Here is a 22,510-nt window from a genome sequence, read left to right as displayed (position 1 = left end):
CACCACCACGTGGAATTGTGGCACTGAAATATGCACAGTGAACATCCTGCTGCTGAATCATTTAACCATGCTGTCTTATGTTTCCGAAGGACCATTCATGAGGATGGTGTTCATATTGAACACTGCTGTACTGATAAACTAAAAATGAAGTTTTGCATGTCACTCTTCTGATTATTTCAGAGCCAGATTTCCAGCCGATGGTGAAAATTTTAACAATTTTTCATCAGGATTTGCTTTCCTGTGCCAAGTTTCACCTCAATCTGATGCTTCAAATGAACTCCAGAGGGGCTCTGTAGGGGAACTTTTAATTATGATCACCTGACAGAAATTATGCATTTACGGACCCATGTTCATGTAAACCTTTTTTTTTGTATGCATGAGGAAGCCATTCCTGAAGTATTGACCTATACTTTCATTACACCCTGTATATTATTTAGAAAAACAGAATCATTTTAAATTGCCTTTGTGTTAATAATTCTCTTACCCTTTGCTTTCCAAACCTAATGATCCTGAAAGCTATTTTTTTATCTTTGCTCGTACACTAAGCAAGCACCATATGAAAGATATGTTAAAATGAGAACACGCTCATACATATATAATTTTATTACAACAAAACCAACGAACATACAATACACGAGATGAATTATCTCTGCAGACAAAATAATTTTTTGCCTGCTTTATAGAACTTGGATACTAATATGGATTGGACCAAATTTGTTACATCTTGTATGGAGGCATTCTCTTCAATCAAAACCAGTATCAATGCAAAAATTACTGTGTTGTTCTACACTGAGTATTCAATATATGCATGCCTTCAAATAAATTGGAAGGAGATATTGCCAGTAACAAGAAAAAATGTACAACATATTACTGCAAAATAAAATTGGCATTTGACAAAATAAATTACAAATGTTCCTTCCAGTAAACATTTTTCAGGCTTGTTATTAATATTGCTTCAATTAACTGTGATTAATATTGTACCAGTATTAGTCTATGCCAACAAGACAAATAATATGCACATTACTTTCGTTAAACAATAGAATCCAAAAATAATACATATAGAGTAAGCACACATTTCAATCTTGTAATAGTTTCGAGAAACCAAAATTCTTGCAATGAACTCTTGGTATTAATGTATATAGGCACAGCTCTATCACACACATTATAAATCACCTCCTAATCTGAGTACACATTTCAAAGTACATTACACTGGGATTAATTTTACTATGTACAACTGCAGACAAACTACTCCATAAAATGTCAATTATAGGAGATACAAAGTACTGCATATTTAAGGACACCTGGAATTTGTGAATTAGCTGATACTTTAATGATCAAATTATTCTATAGGATATCTTCTGATTTTTTTAATATATCACTTTGTACATAAATATTATATTCTTATTTAATAAATAATCATTGACAGGAGCATCAAGCGTGTAAGCCATTTTTTACATTTCTTGATATCATTTCTTTCTGTTGCAGTTCAATAGAATTATGCAACATACTGAATAAATTCATACACAAATAATTGCAAAGCATAGTGCATATTGCACAATAAGCAGGAGGCATTCATTGTAAAAACAATAATTATAATAATGAAGCTACACACGTGCAGTGATTCATTTTGATTTTTTTTTTCTTTGCATAATTTTGACTTCTTACATATACTTTCCAATGAAACAGGTTTATTATTTGTATTATTTTAAAACAAACCTTGGGGAAAAGCTGAAAAATAAAAATAATATTCATTAAAATATACTTGGATATGTTTAAAAATACAATCAAAAGAGTTTTGTAGCAAAAAAAAAAGAGAAAAGTCAATGTCACTGGATATACAGGAGAATATTCATTTCTTTAAAGCCTTTCTCAACATGTTCTTCTCAAGCACCTGTAATGGACGGCTTCGAGTGAGGAATTTTAGAATCACAGGTGTGAGAACTTCTTGTGATAATCAACAACGTCCAATAAGAAAACTCAATTTTAAAAAAAGTCAAACAACTACTTTGGTAGTTCAACGTGTGATGGAAAAATATTTCTAACTCTAAAAGACATGTACCAGGCACTCGTATCACCAAAACTTTCACTTGCAACGAAAAAAAGGCATTATTTGTATAAAGATCACAAACATCCTTCCACAAAAGAACACACTTATGCATCTTCACAAGTTAAATGATAAATTTCACGCTTCACTTTCCGATAACTCATCGACCGTGGTACGTTTTTCACTTTCCAACAGACACTTGCTGCCGGAATTCTTTATTACTTCCTCTTCGATGTCCAAAAGCGAAGCCTCGCCTTTCACTTGTTCTGCAGCTGCTTTTTTCACTAAGCTTTCATCTTCCACCTCGGGCTCCTCAGTCTTTGGTTTCAGATTGAACTTATTCGGCAGATCCAATTTCAGTTTGTCCCTCGTGTGCCGCAACTCTCCCAAACCTGTTGGCGAAAGAGGCGACTGAGGAGTTTCTTCACCACTACTCTTCTCGATGTGGTTCCCGCTGACAAACTGATTATTGTGTACCTCAGATATGCTGCTGTCCATGCTTTCGCTTGTGTCTACTTCATTATCACAAATATCCATGGTGTCGCCATTATCATCCATTGCATCTAGACCAAAACCTGGGAAAAACTGGCTACTGAAAGCACTCCCCGCAAACTGAAATGGACGTGCTGAACTACTGATAAAGAATTCCCCATCCTCATTCACACCACCTAAAGAAAAATTCAAATTTTTAATATTTACTGCATACATATATATAAAATCCAAAGTTTAAATATTGTGTCAAAATCTCACTCAAGTGTGCTGCTTATAAGCACATTGTATAGGGAAAATGTATAGGCAAAAAATATAGAGCAAGACCAGATATACAATATGATAAACTCAGAAAAGAATGAGAAATGGACTCATAAGAGTGACAGAGATTGAATTATGACTAAGGACCTGAATTATTTGCAAAAATAATGTTATTTTTCTGGAATTTTTTACATTTTCCTAGAATTTCAAGCTTTCAAAAAAACAATCTACACCCATGCTAATTCTTACCTTCTGTATTCACTACAGAACTTGAGTGAGAGAATTCACAAAATAAATACTTCCATAGATGCAACTTCGTGGTAATTTTTACTATATACACATGCAAAGTAGTGAAATTAGCAAGAAGCCCTAAATATTGGGTAAAGAAAAATGTGTTCAGCGTATCATTTTGTCCACTTATATAATTTTCTGGGAACAACCAATATTTTGGGTTGTTATCTCGAAATGTGAAAACTTAAGGTCCCTAATTATACGAGGGTAAGTCAATATATAAGTCGCAAAATGGAATAGAAAGAAAGGTTGAAATAGTTACCTGATGAAATGTGGTTTATTTTTAAACATAATCTCCATGAACATTTAGGCACTTGTCCCAGCATTTCAAGAGTCCCCCAAAGCGAGCAGCGAATAATGTTTGTGTTTGGTGTCGTAGCCAGCTGGTAACCTCCCTTCCTCCATATCCTGGAACCGGTGACCACCCAGGTGATTCTTCAGTGGGCCAAAGAGATGAAAGTCAGATGGTGCCAAATCCAGACTAGGCTGGATGTTCCAGTCGTTCCCAACCTAGGGACCGTATGCAAGCCACTGTGGTATTGGCACTGTGTGGACAAGTGTTGTCATCCAACAGAAGAACACCATCTCTCAAAGCACGTGGACTTTTTCTGTGAATGGCTGACCGTAACTTCATCAGGGTTCTGCAATACGTGGCTGCAGTGAGAGTGTGACCCTGGGGCAGAACTTCCACGAGTAGGATGCCTTTACTGTCCCAAAACACGGTGACCATCACCTTCTGTGCTGACTGGGTGACCTTACCATCATTCGAGTGCCATCTTACCTACTTGGCACTCGAATGACTCACCGCCACACTAGAACATGACTACTAGCGCCGTATACGATACACGGTGGTGTTGCCACCTACACTGACACTTGCGGAAAGGATCAGTGCAACGACTGATATTCATAAAACAATTTCACATTGCAGCAATTCGAAGATATTTCATTTTGCGACTTATATATTGATTTCCCCCCATAACATGTTTTTTGCCCTCTTGTATTACATTTATAAGCGTGTTCATCGGACAATAGAAAACATCGAAATCTAATAATACTAAACCAAAGTGTCAAATTCAAGCCACAGTCAAACCAGAATGAATGAGTACTAGATAACTATGAAGTTTAAGTTTTAGTTTTACATCCACTTTAGATACAGATAGACTAATGGGAACTGGGCCTGCAGTTTAAAGTGAGATCTGAATCGCTGTGTACCTCCAGCAGGTATCGAACTTGCAACAAGGCAATGATGTCACTATATCATCAGGGAGACTCTAGCACATAATTACAAAGCATTAGTTTGTATAATCTATGCAATTATACACAAAATATTTCCTGTACAAATTCTAAGCAATATTCAGAATGCCACACAACATACCATTTCCAAAGTCAAAATCCACACTGCTCAGTTTATAGAAATCGAAGTGCTCAGGTTCTGCTTTGATACCAAGGTCTGCTTCCATGTCAATTTCGCCCACTCCTTGACCTATTTCTTCCTCCATAAGCTCCCAATCTATGGAGATGAATTCATATGATTAAAATATATGTGTTCGTGTGGCATTTCACATACATAATTGAACAAACTACAGGGTAATTATATATGATTCATCAGATTTGAAAGGGCTGAATTAAAAATATATATAACACATTACTTAAAGAATGATACATGAAAATAAACAGAAACTGTCCAAGTCTCAGACAAACTTTCACAAATGTTCAATGTGGCTTCTTTTTGTCACACGACATACATCTATGCGATAGTCTAGTTCGCCCCACACGCGCTCTAGCATATCCCTACTAATGGTTGTAAATGCAGCTGTAATGCGATACTTCAGCTCAACCAAAGTTGTTGGTAGTGGTGGCACATACCCTGTGTCTTTCACATGCCCGCAAAGGAAAAAAATCACAAACCGTTAGGTCGGGAGAACTAGGAGGCCATGGGAAAAGCCGCCCAATCGAACGGCGTGGGAGTTCTTCCTTCAGGTAGCGACGCACCTCAGTGTGCCAATGCCCCTTCAAGTTGGAATACGAAGTTTTTGGAATCCTTTTTTACTTGTGGAAACAACCACAACTGCAGCATATCGTTGAATGACACCCGTCACAATATTCTCTGCGAAGAAAAAGGGACCATACACCTTTGATTTAGACACTGTGGCAAACACATTCACATTTGGGAAATTTCATTCATGTTGCACTGTAGCATGTGGTTGTTCAGTACCCCAGATATGAACATTATGGCAATTAACCTTGCCACTCAAATGGAATGTCACCTCGTCACTAAACAGCAGAAGCTCAAGAAAACCATCGTCCTCTATAGCATCCTGCATGGAATTACAAAATTCATATCATTTGATGAGGCTGCCTGGTTTAACATTTGCAATAACTGTATGAGGTACGGTTTCAGTCGCAATCGGGTTCGCAAAATCTTCCAGACAGTTGCAGGCCCATAGCTACAACTGGTGCTTTGTAACAAAGTCCATTTTTCAAAAGTTGAGCAGTATTAAATGAAGGTAAATTATGTGTGTCGGGGGTCATTAAGTGAATTTAAAATTTAGAAATATCATACAAATACTACAGTTTTTTCTATATCTTCTACAACATCTCTTGAAGTGCTAATGGCTCCTACTGACACCATCCCTTAATACACACTCTATACTACTTTTGATGATACAGATATGTATATCATCCATGTTAAAATGTACAATATTCACTTCCATCATAGTGCCTACTGTATATTCCACCACTGGCTGAAGCAATAGAACTCCCCTTCGTTCCCAAAACTTGGGGAGTTGTTGACATTTGACACAGATGTGGAAGGAATGTGGATGATGACGTCAAAGTTGCAGATTTCTGTCAAACGAGAGACTGCAACAGGGGCAGGGAAGATACAGATAAAGAATACCCCCTATGAAAGAACTCTCTAAAGTCTAGAAAATCTTCTAAACACTTGCCACTGCTTCGACTTCTGCTCATAAACAAGATGAACAAACAAAGTTGGGAACAAAATGATATATTCTGTCTTACATTTTCATTCTCCATCTCAAAGAATTTAGAACACAAAATAGTTTTACCTGATCTCAAGGGGGCTGGTGGCAGTGCCAGGGGGGGTTGGCGATCCTGTCAGGGGGGACTGACTAAGTTTGTGCTGCCATCTGTTGGCAGGTGCCACGGTTACAAATATGAGAAATTACACTCTTGGATGACTTCTTTCGTTTCATGATTAACACACACATATTATATTAATAGTATTGGAAATATTTATCTTCAAAACCCGATGAATCATTTATAATTACCCTGTATAATAACAAGGCAGAAGATATTTATACTTGAAAACTGTTATACATTTCATAGGGAAATATATTACAAAACACAGCATGGTGGAGAAAGATGGAATAATGTATATCTGGTTTTTTAACTTAAATACACATATAAACAAATTAACGGCAATATGCACCACACAGAAGTGTGACACATTGAGACAGATATTAAACTCATGTGAGGAGTTGTATGTTGTGGATGTGTATTTTACAGTGCTTTCCTGCCACTTTTGACTAATTATGGCGATTCTAATAAGTTGACATGCCTTTGTTAGGTAATTTCCCCCAACCTTGAAAAGTAATTTTGTTGGGAAAGTGTTCTAACAAATTGTCATACCTTAGTTAATATGTTGTCCTACATGTGAAAATTACATTTACGTATCTGTCTCCATGTTTCCGATCATCAAGTTTTCTCTCACCAGTGAGGTGCATTGTGGGATGGATATTAACTCCAATTCTGCTTCCCCCTTGTGACTCCTACCTTCCCTGCACTCTTTCTATTTTCTTTCCAGTGAAAGTGGTGTATGAGTGCTGTTGTAAGTTCTGCTCAATGTGCTACAATATGAGTGGTAAATATAGAATCTTTTGATAAAAAGACAATGAAACGACTGTTTATATTTCATTATTTTATATTATAGTTGGAAGAAGAGATTCAAGAATAGTGGTAATAAATATAAAGCAGGTTGGAAACACTGCAATACAGAATTTTCAATAGCAAATTGCAGTCACAACGACGCAATGCAGCATCCTCGAGGAATAGAGCACAGGAATAACAAAGTATCTCTTCTATCTACATCTATGAGGGTTGGGACAACTATTTTTTTTTTTCACGAGAATGCAAGGAAAGGAGGGTTAGTTACACTTTTTTCTAGTAATCAGTCCTCATTTTGTCATATTTTCCTGCTTTTGACATTCCTTTTTTATTTTATAGAAATACTGGACCAAAGGGCATGAAACTGCAGTTACATGCTATGTGCAAGTAACAAAATGGCTTTCATTTACTCAACAAATACAAGGCTAATTCAGAAAGTCCTTCCCATTTGCTGACAAGAGTGACCACTTCTCCCGGCATAAGCTGCCACAGTCATTTCTCAGCCGTGTTCCAGGAAAGTCCTGTCTTGTTAACAGTAGTTGCATTGTTACTAGGTCCTTTCGAAATGAATCAGAAAATTATAGTTGCCGCCAAGTGTGCCACCTGTCTTTGGGATCGAAAGGATGCTTCTAGAGTTTATGCTCAAAGGCACAACAATCAATGCTGACACATGTTCAGCTTCTGTGTGACGACACTCGCCCACAACACTACTGTCAATGTGCAGTCCATATAGTCAGGACTTTGCACATTTTTGGGTGGCCGAAAATTTCAGTGACAAGGAACTCCAGGAAGCTGTCAAAAACTGGTTCAATGGACTGGCGGCAGACTACTACGACGAAGGCATGCAAAACCTTGTCGTACATTATAACAAATGCCTGTATGGTTGTATGTAGAAAAGTGACCGAATGTATTCTGAAACAGGTCAGTAAAAACTAATTCTCTTCACACACATACAAAATTAATGGTGTGGAACAAAATAATTGGGAATCATAAAATTATCTTCATCAGTGTCAGTGAGAATCACATAAATATCATCATTGGTATCAGTAGTAATCATAAGATACAAGCAGTGGTATCATTGGGAACCACAAGAGTAAAAGCATTAATGGGTAACATGTATTATCAATAGGGTTGTGTGGAACAGAAATATTTTGGTCGAGATGGGATCAGGATGGGAAATTTTTAAAATGGAAAAAATTCGCAATTTCCCAACCAAGGATGGGAAATGTCAAAAATTTTCTCAACACTGTGGAAAGACCGAATTCTACACATCATTTTCCCTTAAGTGATACTTTTTTTTTTTTTTTTTTTTTTTTTTACATTTCTGGAATTAAAACTAAGAATTTCCATGAAGCATCAGACACTTGCATTGAAGGAAACATCAAGAATTAACCACTTTTAAAAATGACCATTTGGAATTTCCTGACTGTTCAGGATGGGCAATATTTTTCCTGATCCCGGTCCAGACTTTTTGAGATTCTGCACACTCCTAATTATCAATGAATACCTGTAGTTCTACATACCTGCAAAGCTGGCATAATCAACTTGTGGTTGATACACGCTCCACTTCTTCCTGGTAGGAGATTCTGTCACCTCCCCTTCGGAGTCGCTTGCTTCTCTAGGGTACTCGTACACATGATGATATTTCTGCTTCTTGAAAGAAACATTTTTCTTTTGATCCTAAAATCAAAATTAGAAAACCAAAGTCAAAAACACTCCACTTTCTTTCAACTCAAATGACAACTGATTGAATACAGCAAGGAGGGAAAATACAGCTAAATATTCTCCAACTACTGTATATTACAATTACAAGATTTGAGTGTGAATCTTTGAAGAAGACCCTATTCGAGGGTGAAAATGTTACATTTACACAGTGGAACCCCAATTTTATATTTTCATGCATTATACGAGGGTCATTTGGAAAGTCACTTCCATTTGGGTATAAAAGAAACACCAGGACATTGTGAGAGTTTTTATTACACAGGGTGGCTCAATAAGTCACTTAACACCCCCAGTACAAGGCCACTGCGGCACGGAACGTGAAAATGGTGATGACCAATCGTTGCCTGGCCAAGGGGGAACCACATTGATGTCACCCACATGGTCGGCAGCCATCTTGAAATCAACTTCAGAAATGTAAATGGGAAGGGGGTCGAGCGACATATCAAAATGGTCTAGAATTTCACCAGGAAAACAACTGTGACATTTGTTTTCACCTAACTTTAATTGTTGCAGAGTTAACAATACCACAAAGTTATAACAAATGCTCAATATGATGTCCCTCTTGCACAACACACTCACGTGTAATCGTCTCTCCCATGACTTTACCACATTCTGAAGAACCTCAGGAGTTATTGCAGTACAGGCATCCATAATGTGTGTGCGCAAATGGGCCAGATCCCTGATTTTCGTAGCATACACCATGGCTTTCAGGTGTCCCCAGAGGTAAAAGTCCAATGGTGTCAGGTCAGGTGAGCGTGCAGGCCATTCCAGTCCCTCGGCGACCAATCCAGTGGTGAGGGAATTGTTGATCCAGGTACTGACGGACTATCATCCCATAGTGCGGTGGAGCAACATCTTGCTGGAACCATTCAGGATAGCTCCCATCCTCGGACAGAAAGGATGGTAAGATATGCTCCCGTAGCAGAAGCAAGTAGCCCTCTGCATTTAAGTTGCCCTCAATGAAAAATGGACCAACAAGTCGGGAACCCCACGTACCACACCACACCATTAGCTTCCCGCCTCCCGTCACCTTGCTGGGATCTGTCCAATGTGGATTTTCGGGTGACCAGTACCGCAGATTTTACTTATTCACCTCCCCCGACACATCAAAAATTAGCCTCATCACTGAACAGAATCTTGCTACCGACGGCAGGGTCATGTTGCAGTTGTGCTATAACCCATTCACAAAACTGCAAACGCCTGTCTGGATCGTCCTCACTAAGGTGTTGCTGCAGCTTATCTTATACGGATGCCAGTGGTGGTACGTACAATCCTTTGAATTGAACCCATTCTGACACCGCTTTCCAGCGCCAGTCTCAGTGTGCTACGGGTTGGGGACTTTGCAAATGATGCCAACACCGCTACAGCAGTACCCTCATCCGTGGCTGTTTTTGGACGTCCATGTCGCGGCTTGTCGTCCACAGATCCAGTATCTTGAAACTTTGCCAGCAACTGGCTGACTGCTAAATGTGACACTGGTTGTCTTGCAGGATTGCGGTTATTGAAGTCTGCGGCAATGTCACGCATACTTCTCTCCCCTGATATCAATATGATGGCAATCCGTTCCTCACGTGTTAGTGGCATTTTCGTTCAGATCAGTGAAAAAGGAAATGTGCTACTCTTGACATGATCAATTCACATCATCACTCTTTTAAACTTTTATGTAAAGACAAAACACAATCGAAATTCCCATGTCAACCAATACCACAAGATATCTACATACCGGTAAGTCAATATCCGGACATTTTCAGTGATTGGTCTAAACAATAAATACCACATAATCACATACTAATGATAATTTGAACAATAAACATTTAAGCAACAAGGAAAGGATGTGTCACTCTCCCATGCGGGAATCGCCCTTAAATTTAAAGTTAGGTGAAAACAAATGTCACAGTTGATTTCCTGGTGAAATTCTAGCCCATTTTGATATGTCCCACAACCCCCTTCCCATTTAAATTTCTGAAGTTGATTTCAAGATGACGGACATCAAGATGGCTGCCAACCATGCTGGTGACGTCAATGTGGTTCCCCCTTGGCCAGGCAACGATTGGTCATCACCATTTTCACGTTCCATGCTGCAGTGGCCTTCTGCTGGGGGTGTTAAGTGACTTATTGAGCCACCCTGTATACAACTGAAAGAGACAACTCTCAGATATTTGTACATAAGCACCGTTTCTGTTGAGACACTTGTCATATCGGCAAACAAGGTTTACAATACCCATGTCAAAGAAATCTGCTGCCTGTACATTCAGCCATGCAGTAACACTGTCCTTGAGCTCCTGGCCATTGTTGAAGCACTGTGCCCCTAGCACTGTCATTCATGATGTTCTCCTCATATACAGCACAAATCTCCTGATGAATTTCAGCCGCTTTCACATTTTTGGCCTACAAAAAGCAAATCACTGCATGCACTTCGCAGTCGGCGAGATTTTCAATTGCAGTGCCCATTTTGCACAGCTGTACGAGTTGGAACTGGCCCGATGATCTGAGCCAGGCTACACGGCTACACGGCTGCAAGTCGTTTATGCCGTTAACTCAAGGACAGTGTTACTCCATGACTGAATGCACAGGTGGCAGATTTCTTTGCCATGGGTATTGTAAACCTTGTTCGCCTATATGCTAAGTGTCTCAACAGAAATGGGGCTTATGTAGAAAAATAGCTTCGAGTTCTCTTTCAGTTGTATATAACAAAAACTCTCACAATGTCCTGGTGTTTCTTTTATACCCAAACGGAAGTTACTTTCCGAATGACCCTCGTACATTCAATTTTCATGGCCCCAATTTCCCGGATTTTACATTTTCTTACATTTTAAGTTCTCTTGCATTGGTCCCCTGAAAAATGTATAATCAAGGTTCCACTGTAGAGTGTCATTCCACAATAAATTCTGCCTTGTTCAGTATTTTAAGTGTTTTATTAAAATCTGCTGAGTGTGTCCACATGGTTGACTGATTGATTGATTTGGTTTATTTTACTTCCAGTTTTGGCTAATGATGATGAGTGGTGATATCATGAAATTGATGAAGCGACACTCACAAAGAACACCCATGCCGGGATTTGAACCTGGGACCCCTGGGTTTCTAGATGGATTAACTATCTTTATCAAAATTGAATTTCTGATAACAAAAACATGTTCTGGTGTTGGAAAAATATTTATATTTTGTGCAAAATAGATTTCACTAATGAAAATACATATCGATTCGTGGATCAATGATTGTCAATTTATATTAGTTCATTGCATTTTCAGTTTTTGTAATCAACCGGTGGCATAGTGAATTGCCCCCTCCTTCCCCCTTGCAGGTAAAACTGTAGGATACCCTTACTGAGGTAAAATAATCAAGAATATTGACAAATCCAGCTGAGTATGCAAATGCCTCGGCACCTCTACTTACCAAACTGGCATGAACAACTTTGTAATTATTCAAATTTGCACTCCAAATTGATGTGGAAACTCTCAGAAAATATTTTCCACTCAACCTCCACACACCCGTTTTGAAGGCAATGCTTTCACACACTATTGAGAATAAATAATTCAAGGATTTCTCTTTAAATAATCTGATGATTAAACTGGGGAATTTATATTTCACTTTGAATGTAACATTTATTTTGTTTTGCGTACTATTTGAGAACACTTAATACTTTTGTGTAATTGGTAGAATATGCAGACTTTGATGCTTAGCAGCTCACTTTCTTTTCGATGCAGCTATGAATAACTTGCCTTAGTTTTGAGCTTTTCCATAAGCAAGGCAAGCTTGTTTTGTTAAACAGCTCACATGCACAAAATACCAAGACTGAATGCACAGCTTTAGAACACAATGCCATTTCACTCATCATGGCAGATACGAGAGGTACATTTAAAAAATAAGGGCTGATTATTTATAAAAAGTGACTGGCAACGGTGATCGGATCGTGCCTATGCAGTAACATCAACTAGTCCATTGGCAACCCAGCAATTATATTTTCGCTACTCAGCTGTTGGTTTGCTTAAATTCACAGGAATTGTGTGAAGGAAGTAACTTACGGCAATTTTGTTTTGCAATCACACCCAAAAAAGGCAAAAACAGTTCCAACTGCATGAAAGGTCATGGCAGCTGTTTTCTGGTACTGACAAGGTGTGATTTGATGGATTTCATGGAACCAGAAGAAACAATCACATTGTAAGTGTACTGTGAAACACTATCAAAACTGAGATGTGCCATACAAAACCAACAACATGGAATGCTGCGCTCAGGAACTGTTCTTATCCATGACAACGCTAGACCACACACTTTTGCCCTCACTTTCTAGACAATTCAAAGGTTCAGAAGGGAACTTTTTGATCACTCCTCGAATAGTCTGGACCTTGCACCTAGTGACTATCACATCTCCCTGCACCTCAAAAATTGACTTTCGTCTCAGATTTGAATACTTGAGATGTTGAAAACAGTACTGTTGAATTGGCTGAACTCCCAGGTGGCATATTTCTATGCAGAAGGTATATATATATATATAAAAAACAACTTATTCAACGGTGCCAAAAGTGCTTGGAAAATAATGGTGACCACGTTGAAAAATGAAGTGGATATGTACGTGTTTATAACCACTAATACAGTGTTGCTACACTTCTTTTCTTGTTTGATATACTCAATCAGCCCTTTCTTTTGACATGTGCCTTGTACTGTCTTGATAACCTGTGGCATGTGAATCTGAAGAATACATACAAGTCAATTCCACACTAATGTCAAAGGTTTAGGTCCCCTTTTTAAGCAAATATTGGGCAATTGCAACTGAACCTACATCCAAACCACAACATGCCTCCCCCAGGTATCAAACCTGACAGCCCTCAATTACAAGGTGACAAAGTTACCACTATGCCCCATTGGGGAGGCCCAAGTAGTGGATTCCAAATTGTTGATACATCTTCAAAGTTCACCAACACTAAACAAGTGGCAGATTTTATTCGGTGCATGCCTCAACAATGGGCCTTCTGGTTCGAACTGCTGCATTAATGACTACGAACTGTAGTTTGTAACACTGTTTAATTTCTGGGTTAGAATAAAATCTGAAGTTGTACAGACCAGCATTGCAGGGGGGTTGTGGGAGGCAGCTGCTATGCCACTGGAATCAACAGGCAAAAATTTCATGTTACATTCCTATATTATATATTTTTTTAAAATTATAATTGTATGCAGAATCCACACTATTTGTATTATAACCAGTGCTTTTGTCCCCTGGGAAGAAAGGTTCCGGTACTCTTGAAGTTGGTTTGTCATTGTTTTCCCCATAAGAACTACTCAAAATATTGTGGTATGTTCATATATGGTCCTGCACCGTGCCCGTGCCCGTGCGGTCTGAGGCAGCTTGCTTTGGGCTTCAGCTACGGGACACACAGGTTCGAGCCTCCTGGGGGAAGTGTGACAACTTTTCTCCTGAGATTTCGGTCTGTGTATGGGACCGGTGGCCACCCACCATCGTGAGGAAATTTAGGAGCTAGGAATGAGTAGCATAACCCGGTCATGGAAAACTACAACGACGACTGGGGATTCGTCGTGCTGACCACACATCATCCCGTAACAGGTTGGATGATCTCCCACCTTGGCAGGTAAGCGAAGCCAGCAGTCGGTAGGTAGGACCTGGACCTTACGGGCTGTTGCGTCACGGGTTATTATTATTTAATTTATTTGTTCATATATAATCTTACACCCATGTTGTTAATTAGTTACTTAGTTAGTTACGCACACACACAATTGTCCTCACCTATAAAAAGATACCAGCATGGTGTACTGTTCGGTAACAACAGAAAAAAGCACTGATTATAGCCTATTTGTACATAAATCAACAGTAATAGTAACTGACAAAATACATACACTCACGCACTGATTATAATATTTCTTAATTTCAAAACTCGCAAAAAGAAAAACTACTACACAAGCACTTACATTTGCTGGTTCCTCCTCCTTGGATCGCATGCAAGTTTAACAGAAATAAATTACAAAAAACAGATTATCAAGGGACTGAAAAATATGCAATTTCTATTTTAAAAAGAAATTACTACCGTAAAAAACAAAAGGACCACAAGCAACTATTCAAAAAAAGGAATGCTTGTCTCGTCCAATTGTACATATCAACACATGCACTATTCTAAAACTTACATTTATTAAAACTGAATTAAATATGATGCTCATGCCAGTTTCAAGTGTAATAAAAAGGTTCCTTACAGTTTGAAACAAGTCGTTAAGAATAATCTATTTTACAAATTAGTGAAAATGTAAATGCAAGCTATATATAGCATCCTTGCTTAATGCTGTCTTATAGGATTAAAAATAATAATCATTGATCTGAAATGCAACATAAAAATTAGCTGTTATGTCAGGGTCCACAAGCCAGTAAAACAAGGAAGGTAGAGGTAAAGCTGCACCCTGTCATGAAGGCACTTGGGGGGATAGGGCCACACACATTCTCGATCTCTGTCACATTACAAGTCTCAAACACCCTTGTTACAGCAGAAGAGATCAGGGGCAAGAAAAGGAAACCAAAACATATTGATGCATTGTTAAAATGCTGCAGTTTTTTTTCCCTAAAAAAAAATATCAATGTAAAGAGGTGCATGCATATATTATCTTTACAACTTTGATCCTGAATAAAAAATTAATTGCAAGTTGTAACACTAATGGGCAATCTCAATATTTTCCCCTCCCTTTGATTCATATTTCAATAGCATGAACCCGCTAGTAGAGATAGTGTCTGACCACCTTACATGAGAACCTTGATAGTTATAGTTCTATGATACCTACAAAATATTTTTAATCCCCATATCACCCTGAGCATGGATGATCCTTTGTAAATGTCTCTTCACCAATTTCATATCTCATCATTCATCCTCATTGTAACAACTTGCCAAAAGTGGCAGAAAGTTAGAAATAAGAAAAATGTCATCAGTGTTTCCTGTTTCATAATAACCAGGATTCCACCATGTGGCACACATTTAATGATAAGAAAATAAATAATAACTGCGTGTGTATCATTTGAAACAGATAATAAGTGTGACAGAAGTATGACTGCACTGTAGATCACAAGAATTTGGATTTGTTGCCTCGATGGCCAACATATTGATTGCTTTACTGACAAACTAGCCACCGATGGTCCTAGGGTCGACTTCTAGCATGTATTTGAGAGTTTCCTTTTCATCAATTTCATTTAGTCATCATTCAACCTCACTTTTGCAATCAGCCTAAGGATGCAGAAAGGCAACACAACATAGAAATAAAGAAAAATAGCTTAATTTATTCAGACACTTTCCTGCATGTGTGACTGACACACATTTAGCATTAATAAAGTTCCTGTCTAACAGGTACATATTATTTCATTATTATTTTATAACAGACCCAATGGAGTTGGAAGAAAAACACTTGCATTGTTAATTACATAATTTGTGGAATTGGTTCCAAGATGGTCGGTCTATTGTTTGTTGCTCACAAAATATCATAGTTCCCAGGTGTTATGTTTTTATCATTTATCACTCCATTTTACAGCCCTAATTGTATATTTTCTTGAGTGTTGGTATCTTGGTGAAATCAAGATTTCTAAATTCACTTTCATTTAAATTATTTTTTGTTTTGTATTTTTAATGCATTAAATTACATTTCTTTGTAATTTACGTGGGTTGGAGATTTAATAGTGGCAACTATTTATTTACAAATTATACGAAAGAGATACCTCTGTGAAACTTATACAGCCCTTCGATGTAGTCACCAGCATTGTGTACAACCCATTGCCAGCGATGTGGAAGTCTTAGTATACCTGTAGCAGTGCCTGTTCTGTTGATGGTATGAATGGAGCAGTCTATTGCCTGAAGAATCTCTGGAACAGTTCGGAAGATTAATCTTAGGGATCAAATCAAAGTCACAGGGGCTGGTAGAGTATCTGCCAGCCCCATGGAGCTAACACATCAGCCACAGGTTGCGCTACATGTGCCCGAGCATTGTCCTGCAAAATGATGGGAGGATTCAGCAGAAAGTGTCCCCTCTTCTTTTGCAACGTAGGTCGCAGGTTATGTTCCAAAAATTAACAGTAATACTGCACATTGACGGTCTGTCCTGGAGGCACGGCGAGAATCACCAGAATTTTCACATTAGTGGGGTTCTGACTACACAACTTTAGACCACCAACTCCAACGAAACTCTATTTCTCTCGTCACTGCGCATGCGCCTGGTGTTCGAAGGAAGAGTCCATTTACTCAGAGGTAGATTAGGTATCAAACTAACGTGTGGTATAGTGAGAAGCACCGGTTTTATTTCATGGCGTTTATACAGCAGTGTTGCCACTATTAAATCTCCAACCCATGTATTATTAGCGCTTGCAATCAATTTCACTTCTGTTTTAAATTTGTTGTGCAAATTGTATGTCTAATTTGTATGCCATAAAGATAATTTGAAAACATCATGTAATGAAATTCTCACATGCAACCAGCTGCAGCATTTTAAACAGGCTCTATTCATCCAATGGGTTGAACAAATTTTGTATTCACTTCATTCCATGTCCAAATAATTCAATTATGCTTGCAAGATAAGTTTGTAACAGAAGGACACTTACGTATTTCTTCTCTGGGCTTCGAAGTGATGAACGATTCGGTGTTGCATCTCTGTTCCACGCTGATGGTGTGAAGTCCACTGCACTGTCGGAACCTATGCTGTCATCACCATCATCATCTTCTTCTTCCTCCTCCTCCTCCTCCTCTTCTTCTTCTTCAATGGCATCCATTGGAAATTCAGACAACCCCTCGTACAACTAAAAAGACAGAATGTAAACATGAAGAGAATTTTGCCAATGTTAGTTTGAATTTAGATATTCACTGTGCAACATTTTTATACAATATCCAAGATGTGGAAATAATCTGCTCCTTGACATTCACTTAACCCTTTAGTGCCCACTGCCCCTAAAAAGGGGCGGTGCACTCTTCAGTGCTTTTTGTTTTCCATTCTTCACGAATGCAAGTCTTGCGGCTTTTATATTTCTGTTCTGGCATCATTGAATGCACATTGCACATTGAACCTCGGATTTGTTTCTTACTTAGGGTGTGGAGCTGACCGCACACTTTCAATTATTGTCAGTAATAAAGGATGAGCAGAAAAGGTGAGTGTATAGGCATGTTTATTTGCCTTATGTTAGAACTTTATCTTCTTTTGCGTAGTTTAGATGTTGGTTTAACCCACTCAATCAGATTTTATGTAAAATTCTTATTATTGTTGAAAATATGTAATGATATTTAATGACGCCCCTAAATAGGGACACTGGGCATACCAGGGAAGGGTGTTTTAATATTGGAAGATAAAGTTTCTGCTCAAACTTCTGCATTCAAGGGATGTATTTTAATTGATTTAAACATATAGTGAACTGTAACATGTAATATAATACAGGGTGTACCAAAAGTCAGTATCCAATTCAATGATGGAAGAAATAAATTTAAAATTGCCATTTATTGTGTAACTTCACACATGTACAGATGCTCTTGTGATAATTTATTAATACATGCACGTTTTCTGCAGTAGAATGTAGCATAGAATGCAACAATAGCTAATAATATGAGGTCTGCTCTTGCACTGTTTACGTAAATTATTAGGTCACAGATATTGCTTTCAAGAATTGAACGATCGATTGTCTTTTGCATGGATGCAAGACATGTAGAGATACATTGGACTGTGGTGGATGTCTTTGCATCAATTTCCTGACATGGGGACTTAGAGGATAAATTGCGTTGTAGAATTATGACTTTCCTTCAGTAGAATACGTCATGAAAACAGTTCATTGTAAATTCTCTGCTAACATCTATCACACTAGTGGTTACTTATCTATATATTTTTTTCTGTCAGGCTTACAGTAGGTGAGATCGCAGCCATACTTGAAGAAGGTGACAACGCTTTGGAAGCAGATGTGTTCATGGGCCCTCCAGAAAATGCTTCACTGAGTGAGGAAGACAGTGATCGGGAAGATCCTGATGGAGATGTAAATCACTTGAGTGGAAATCAACTGCGAGGAAGTGCAGATTTGCTTGGGAAAAGAGTTAGAGCGAATGGATTTTTTTTACTTCTCCACTGGAACGGAAGATGACATTGACTGTGGTAATGTTGCATATGAAGTTGTAAGAACATCTGGATCTTCTGAACCAATCGATGAACTGAATTATGCATAATTTCTGAAAAACAGTGTTCAGAAACCAGCACCCGTTTCCAGAGGTTGGAAAAAGTGTAATATTGCTACCAAAACAGACCGCAAATCAAATGTACCTCAGTGGTTAGAAAAAGACCAGTGGGAAGGCACATAGTTTAGATCAGAACATATCAAAATACAGAATACATGTAAGAAATTGTAAATGATACTGGCCGTTCATTGTTTTTGTTCACAATGCAAACATGAACAATGCGTGGTTTCTGTATGGGCTGTCACATAGAGGAAAGAAAGACTCTTAACAGTAACACTCACACAATTCATTGTGCAATCATATCCCTTGTATGCTGCCAATTGGCCAAGACTTGGAAGAAGCCCAATGGCACGTCTGGATATCTTATTAGATGCCAACAGATGTCTCCAAACATGCAATCAAGTTCGATGTGCTCAATGACACAAAAATAGCACAAAGAAATGCAGAAAATGTATTATACGGTGCCATATCAATTGTTTTTCACTATTCCACTCATAATTTATATATATTGAGTGTGGCCATAAATATATAGAAGTAGAATTTGAAATTGGGTTGTAAGTATTTTTGACTACAAGAAAATATATTAAAAACACAACAAATAAAGAAATTTATGGAATATTTCACAACTAATATGTTTTAATTTGCAAAATCCTCATGCTTAAAACACCCACCCCTTTCATGACCATTGCCCCTATTTAGGGGTGCCTTGTATTATACAATGCAACAACAGATTTCGAGTTTTAACGTCAGGACTATGTTACACACTTTACCTACATGTAAAAAAAGTGATTAGAACAAAATCCACCCATAAATAAAAAGTTGGGCAGTAATGGGTTAATGCTACAAATTTCACTTTTAATGGAAGAATTTAATTAATATTCCCTTTAATTACTAGGGATGGGACAGATTAATTGATACTCTATCCGTATCAGCTGATATAGGCATATCAGTGTATCAGCTTATCGGTAAAATTACTGGCAATTTTACCGATCAGATATATCTATAAATATCTTACAATTTTGTGCAATATTGTAACATTTTGTTATAATTTGTATGGATATAAATGTATAATCTCTATTGTGCATTTTCTTAAGTAAATATCTCAATGAATCAATTGGAATTTTATATCGGGTTGGTAGAATATTGGCATCGGTAAACTTTATCAGTATCGGCCAAATTTTCCATTCAATATGCATTGGAATATATTGTATATTATAGATAATATATTAGTATGTATGTATGTATGTATGCATGCATGTGTGTGTTTACATAGATATATGGATAAAAGAAAGGAGGGCCAAAAGGGCTAAATAAAAAGCAAAGAAGGAGAAAGGAAACACTCACCACACAGTAGAAATAGTCAAATTTTCGCAGACACGAGCTGCATCTTCAGTGAAAGAAGAAAAAAGGGAAGTGGAAGTTAGAGACCTGCAGAGTTGCCAGTTGTGACTATTTCTACTGTGTAGTGAGTGTTTCCTTTCTCCTTCTTTGCTTTTTATACATCCTCATCTATTAAATCTGTGGTTACATTTACCTGGGTGAAACCTCTACACCCCTGAACCTCCGCATCAATAACCACAGAGCCTCCACCCAAAACTCAGACTTCACTGTCACCACCCACACCAACAGCCATACCACCACCTTCAACAACTGTTTCCATGTAGCCATAATACATCTATTACCCCAGCACACTGACACCTCCACCTGCAGGAGAAGGGAAAGAGCCTACATAATCAGGCATGCATGCCACCATACCCCTGCACTCAACCTAGCCACCCAATAAGTATTTCTCCATCCCTCCCGAACTGCAACTTACCCACCATCCACCCTGCAGTAAACACTGGTGAAAGGATCTGCTCGTAAAACCCATGTTCTATCACTTGTTTCTGGCACCACTGTGCGGACGCTAGCATCAATATTCTGTGCATCTACACTTTTGTTTACTTCCATACTTTCTACCTACATGCGACAATGAGGCTATAGCCTCGAAATATCAAACTTTTCTTCAATTGTGGTAAGTGTTTACTGTCTCCTACGCCATTTTTGTTTACCACTCTTCTGGCACTCTTTTTTTCATTCTATCCCTTATATATATGTATTCTGTATATATATCAAAAGACCATATAATCGGCTGATAATGACACAAGTTTATCATTAAATTTGCTAATTGCTTTACACATTGAATATTACTATAAATGGGCCTATATGAAATCTGTAAACCTTTATCATGCTGAATCCAAGAATACTGTATGATTTGTTGTAGAAATAAATGTCCTTTGTTCCATCTTGAACTCAATGCCAGGAAAACAGTACAAATATATTAAAACTTCCTAGGAGAACAAAATGCACAGCTAATTAAAATGTAATCATAAAATATTACTTACATCAGAAGGGTTGCTGGTAGGTGTCACGTTTGTGGCCTTTACAGAATACTCCTTTTCCCCATCCTATGAATACCATCACAAAAGCAACAGGGAACAGCACAGGCAAGAAAAAATATAAAAAAATATGCATTATATACAAAAAGGAGCATGCTGGTGTATGTACAAGTACAAAAAAGGGTAAGTAACCAAGCTGGATAATGAAAATTGAAATTATTCAATGTAACAGTCATGCAGCTAAGTTCCAGAAAAGAAATTCAATATAATCAAGTGAGGAGTATGTATATGGTATTCAGGAAAGAGGTATTGGGATCATATCAACAAGGTGAGTTGAAAGTGGGATCCATTTGTGTGTGTGTGTGTGTGTGTGTGTTTGTTCTTGTAGATTTCAAAAACATATATGGCTGAAATATTACATTATACCCTTAACATAATTAACAAAATACTTAAATTTTAATTGAATTCTAGCTATCTCACCTCAAATTTTTTAAAGTTCAAAAACCAATAAGCACAGAAAGGTTTAATATGTGGTCCTACAACCCTGAATGAAAATATTTCATATTTCTTTAAAATGAATTCTAGCCAAAGCACATTTACAATGAATATCAGTTTAATGTGATTATTTTTATCCAAATATTCTCCTGTTCATAGCCTATTGTTTGATGTTGAGTGTGACAAAATATTATACCTATCAGCTTTTACCCATTGTAAATTCATCGATAAAAACTGATCGCACTGTGTGATGTGGTCACGATCGAGTTTCATCCCACCCAGCTCATTTGCACTACAAAAAAGTGACGCCCCTCTTCACCCACATAACTGACAAACTATGCTCTCACCACATCCTTAAAATTTATTTTTTTAAATTTTTTAAAAGACACTTCTTTCTCATGATTAAACCTGAAGAAATACGGAAAAATTATATGAAGATACCATTAAGAAAGTAGTGACAAATTGAATGTTAAATGTGCAATATTTGAGGTTTGATTTCTCCTATGCCACAAGTTTACCAACAAATATATTGCCTATAACAAACTTCTCGGGACCACTCAACCTTCTATGCAATAAATCTCTTGTGTAACTTGGAGCAACCACAGCATGGGGTCTAATGCTGGCACCAGGAAAAGAGCCAATATATGCTTTCAGAGGCCAATAACAAAGGTTTCAGGTGTGGTGATCAAGCAAATAAGAGGGCAGGTTACAGATATTTATACTGTAAGGTCTTATTTGCAAAGTCC

At 37.8% G+C, this 22,510-nt stretch overlaps 1 protein-coding gene across 4 annotated transcripts in view; it reads right to left on the bottom strand.

Moving 5' to 3' along the window:
* Positions 1–594: 594 nt before the first annotated feature.
* The window catches only part of LOC145989888 (uncharacterized), a 174,979-nt gene continuing 153,063 nt past the window's right edge, over positions 595–22,510 (bottom strand). For 2 of the 4 annotated variants that reach the window (XM_083125365.1, XM_083125367.1), the window contains 6 exons: positions 21,276–21,338; positions 17,286–17,480; positions 14,633–14,650; positions 8,515–8,671; positions 4,461–4,595; positions 595–2,712 (listed from right to left, as the gene is read on the bottom strand). In XM_083125365.1, coding sequence (XP_082981491.1) covers positions 2,183–2,712; positions 4,461–4,595; positions 8,515–8,671; positions 14,633–14,650; positions 17,286–17,480; positions 21,276–21,338 — 1,098 coding nt within the window. In that variant the 3' untranslated portion in view covers positions 595–2,182. The remainder of the gene's footprint in view (positions 2,713–4,460; positions 4,596–8,514; positions 8,672–14,632; positions 14,651–17,285; positions 17,481–21,275; positions 21,339–22,510) is intronic. The other 2 variants (XM_083125368.1, XM_083125366.1) reach the window with 2 other exon arrangements.

The sequence above is a fragment of the Lepisma saccharinum genome, chromosome 7, assembly GCF_977018435.1.
Source record: "Lepisma saccharinum chromosome 7, izLepSacc3.1, whole genome shotgun sequence".
Lineage (NCBI taxonomy): Eukaryota > Metazoa > Arthropoda > Insecta > Zygentoma > Lepismatidae > Lepisma > Lepisma saccharinum.
The sequence above is the reverse complement of the archived record's forward strand: the minus strand, read 5'-3'. Positions and strand labels throughout refer to the sequence as shown.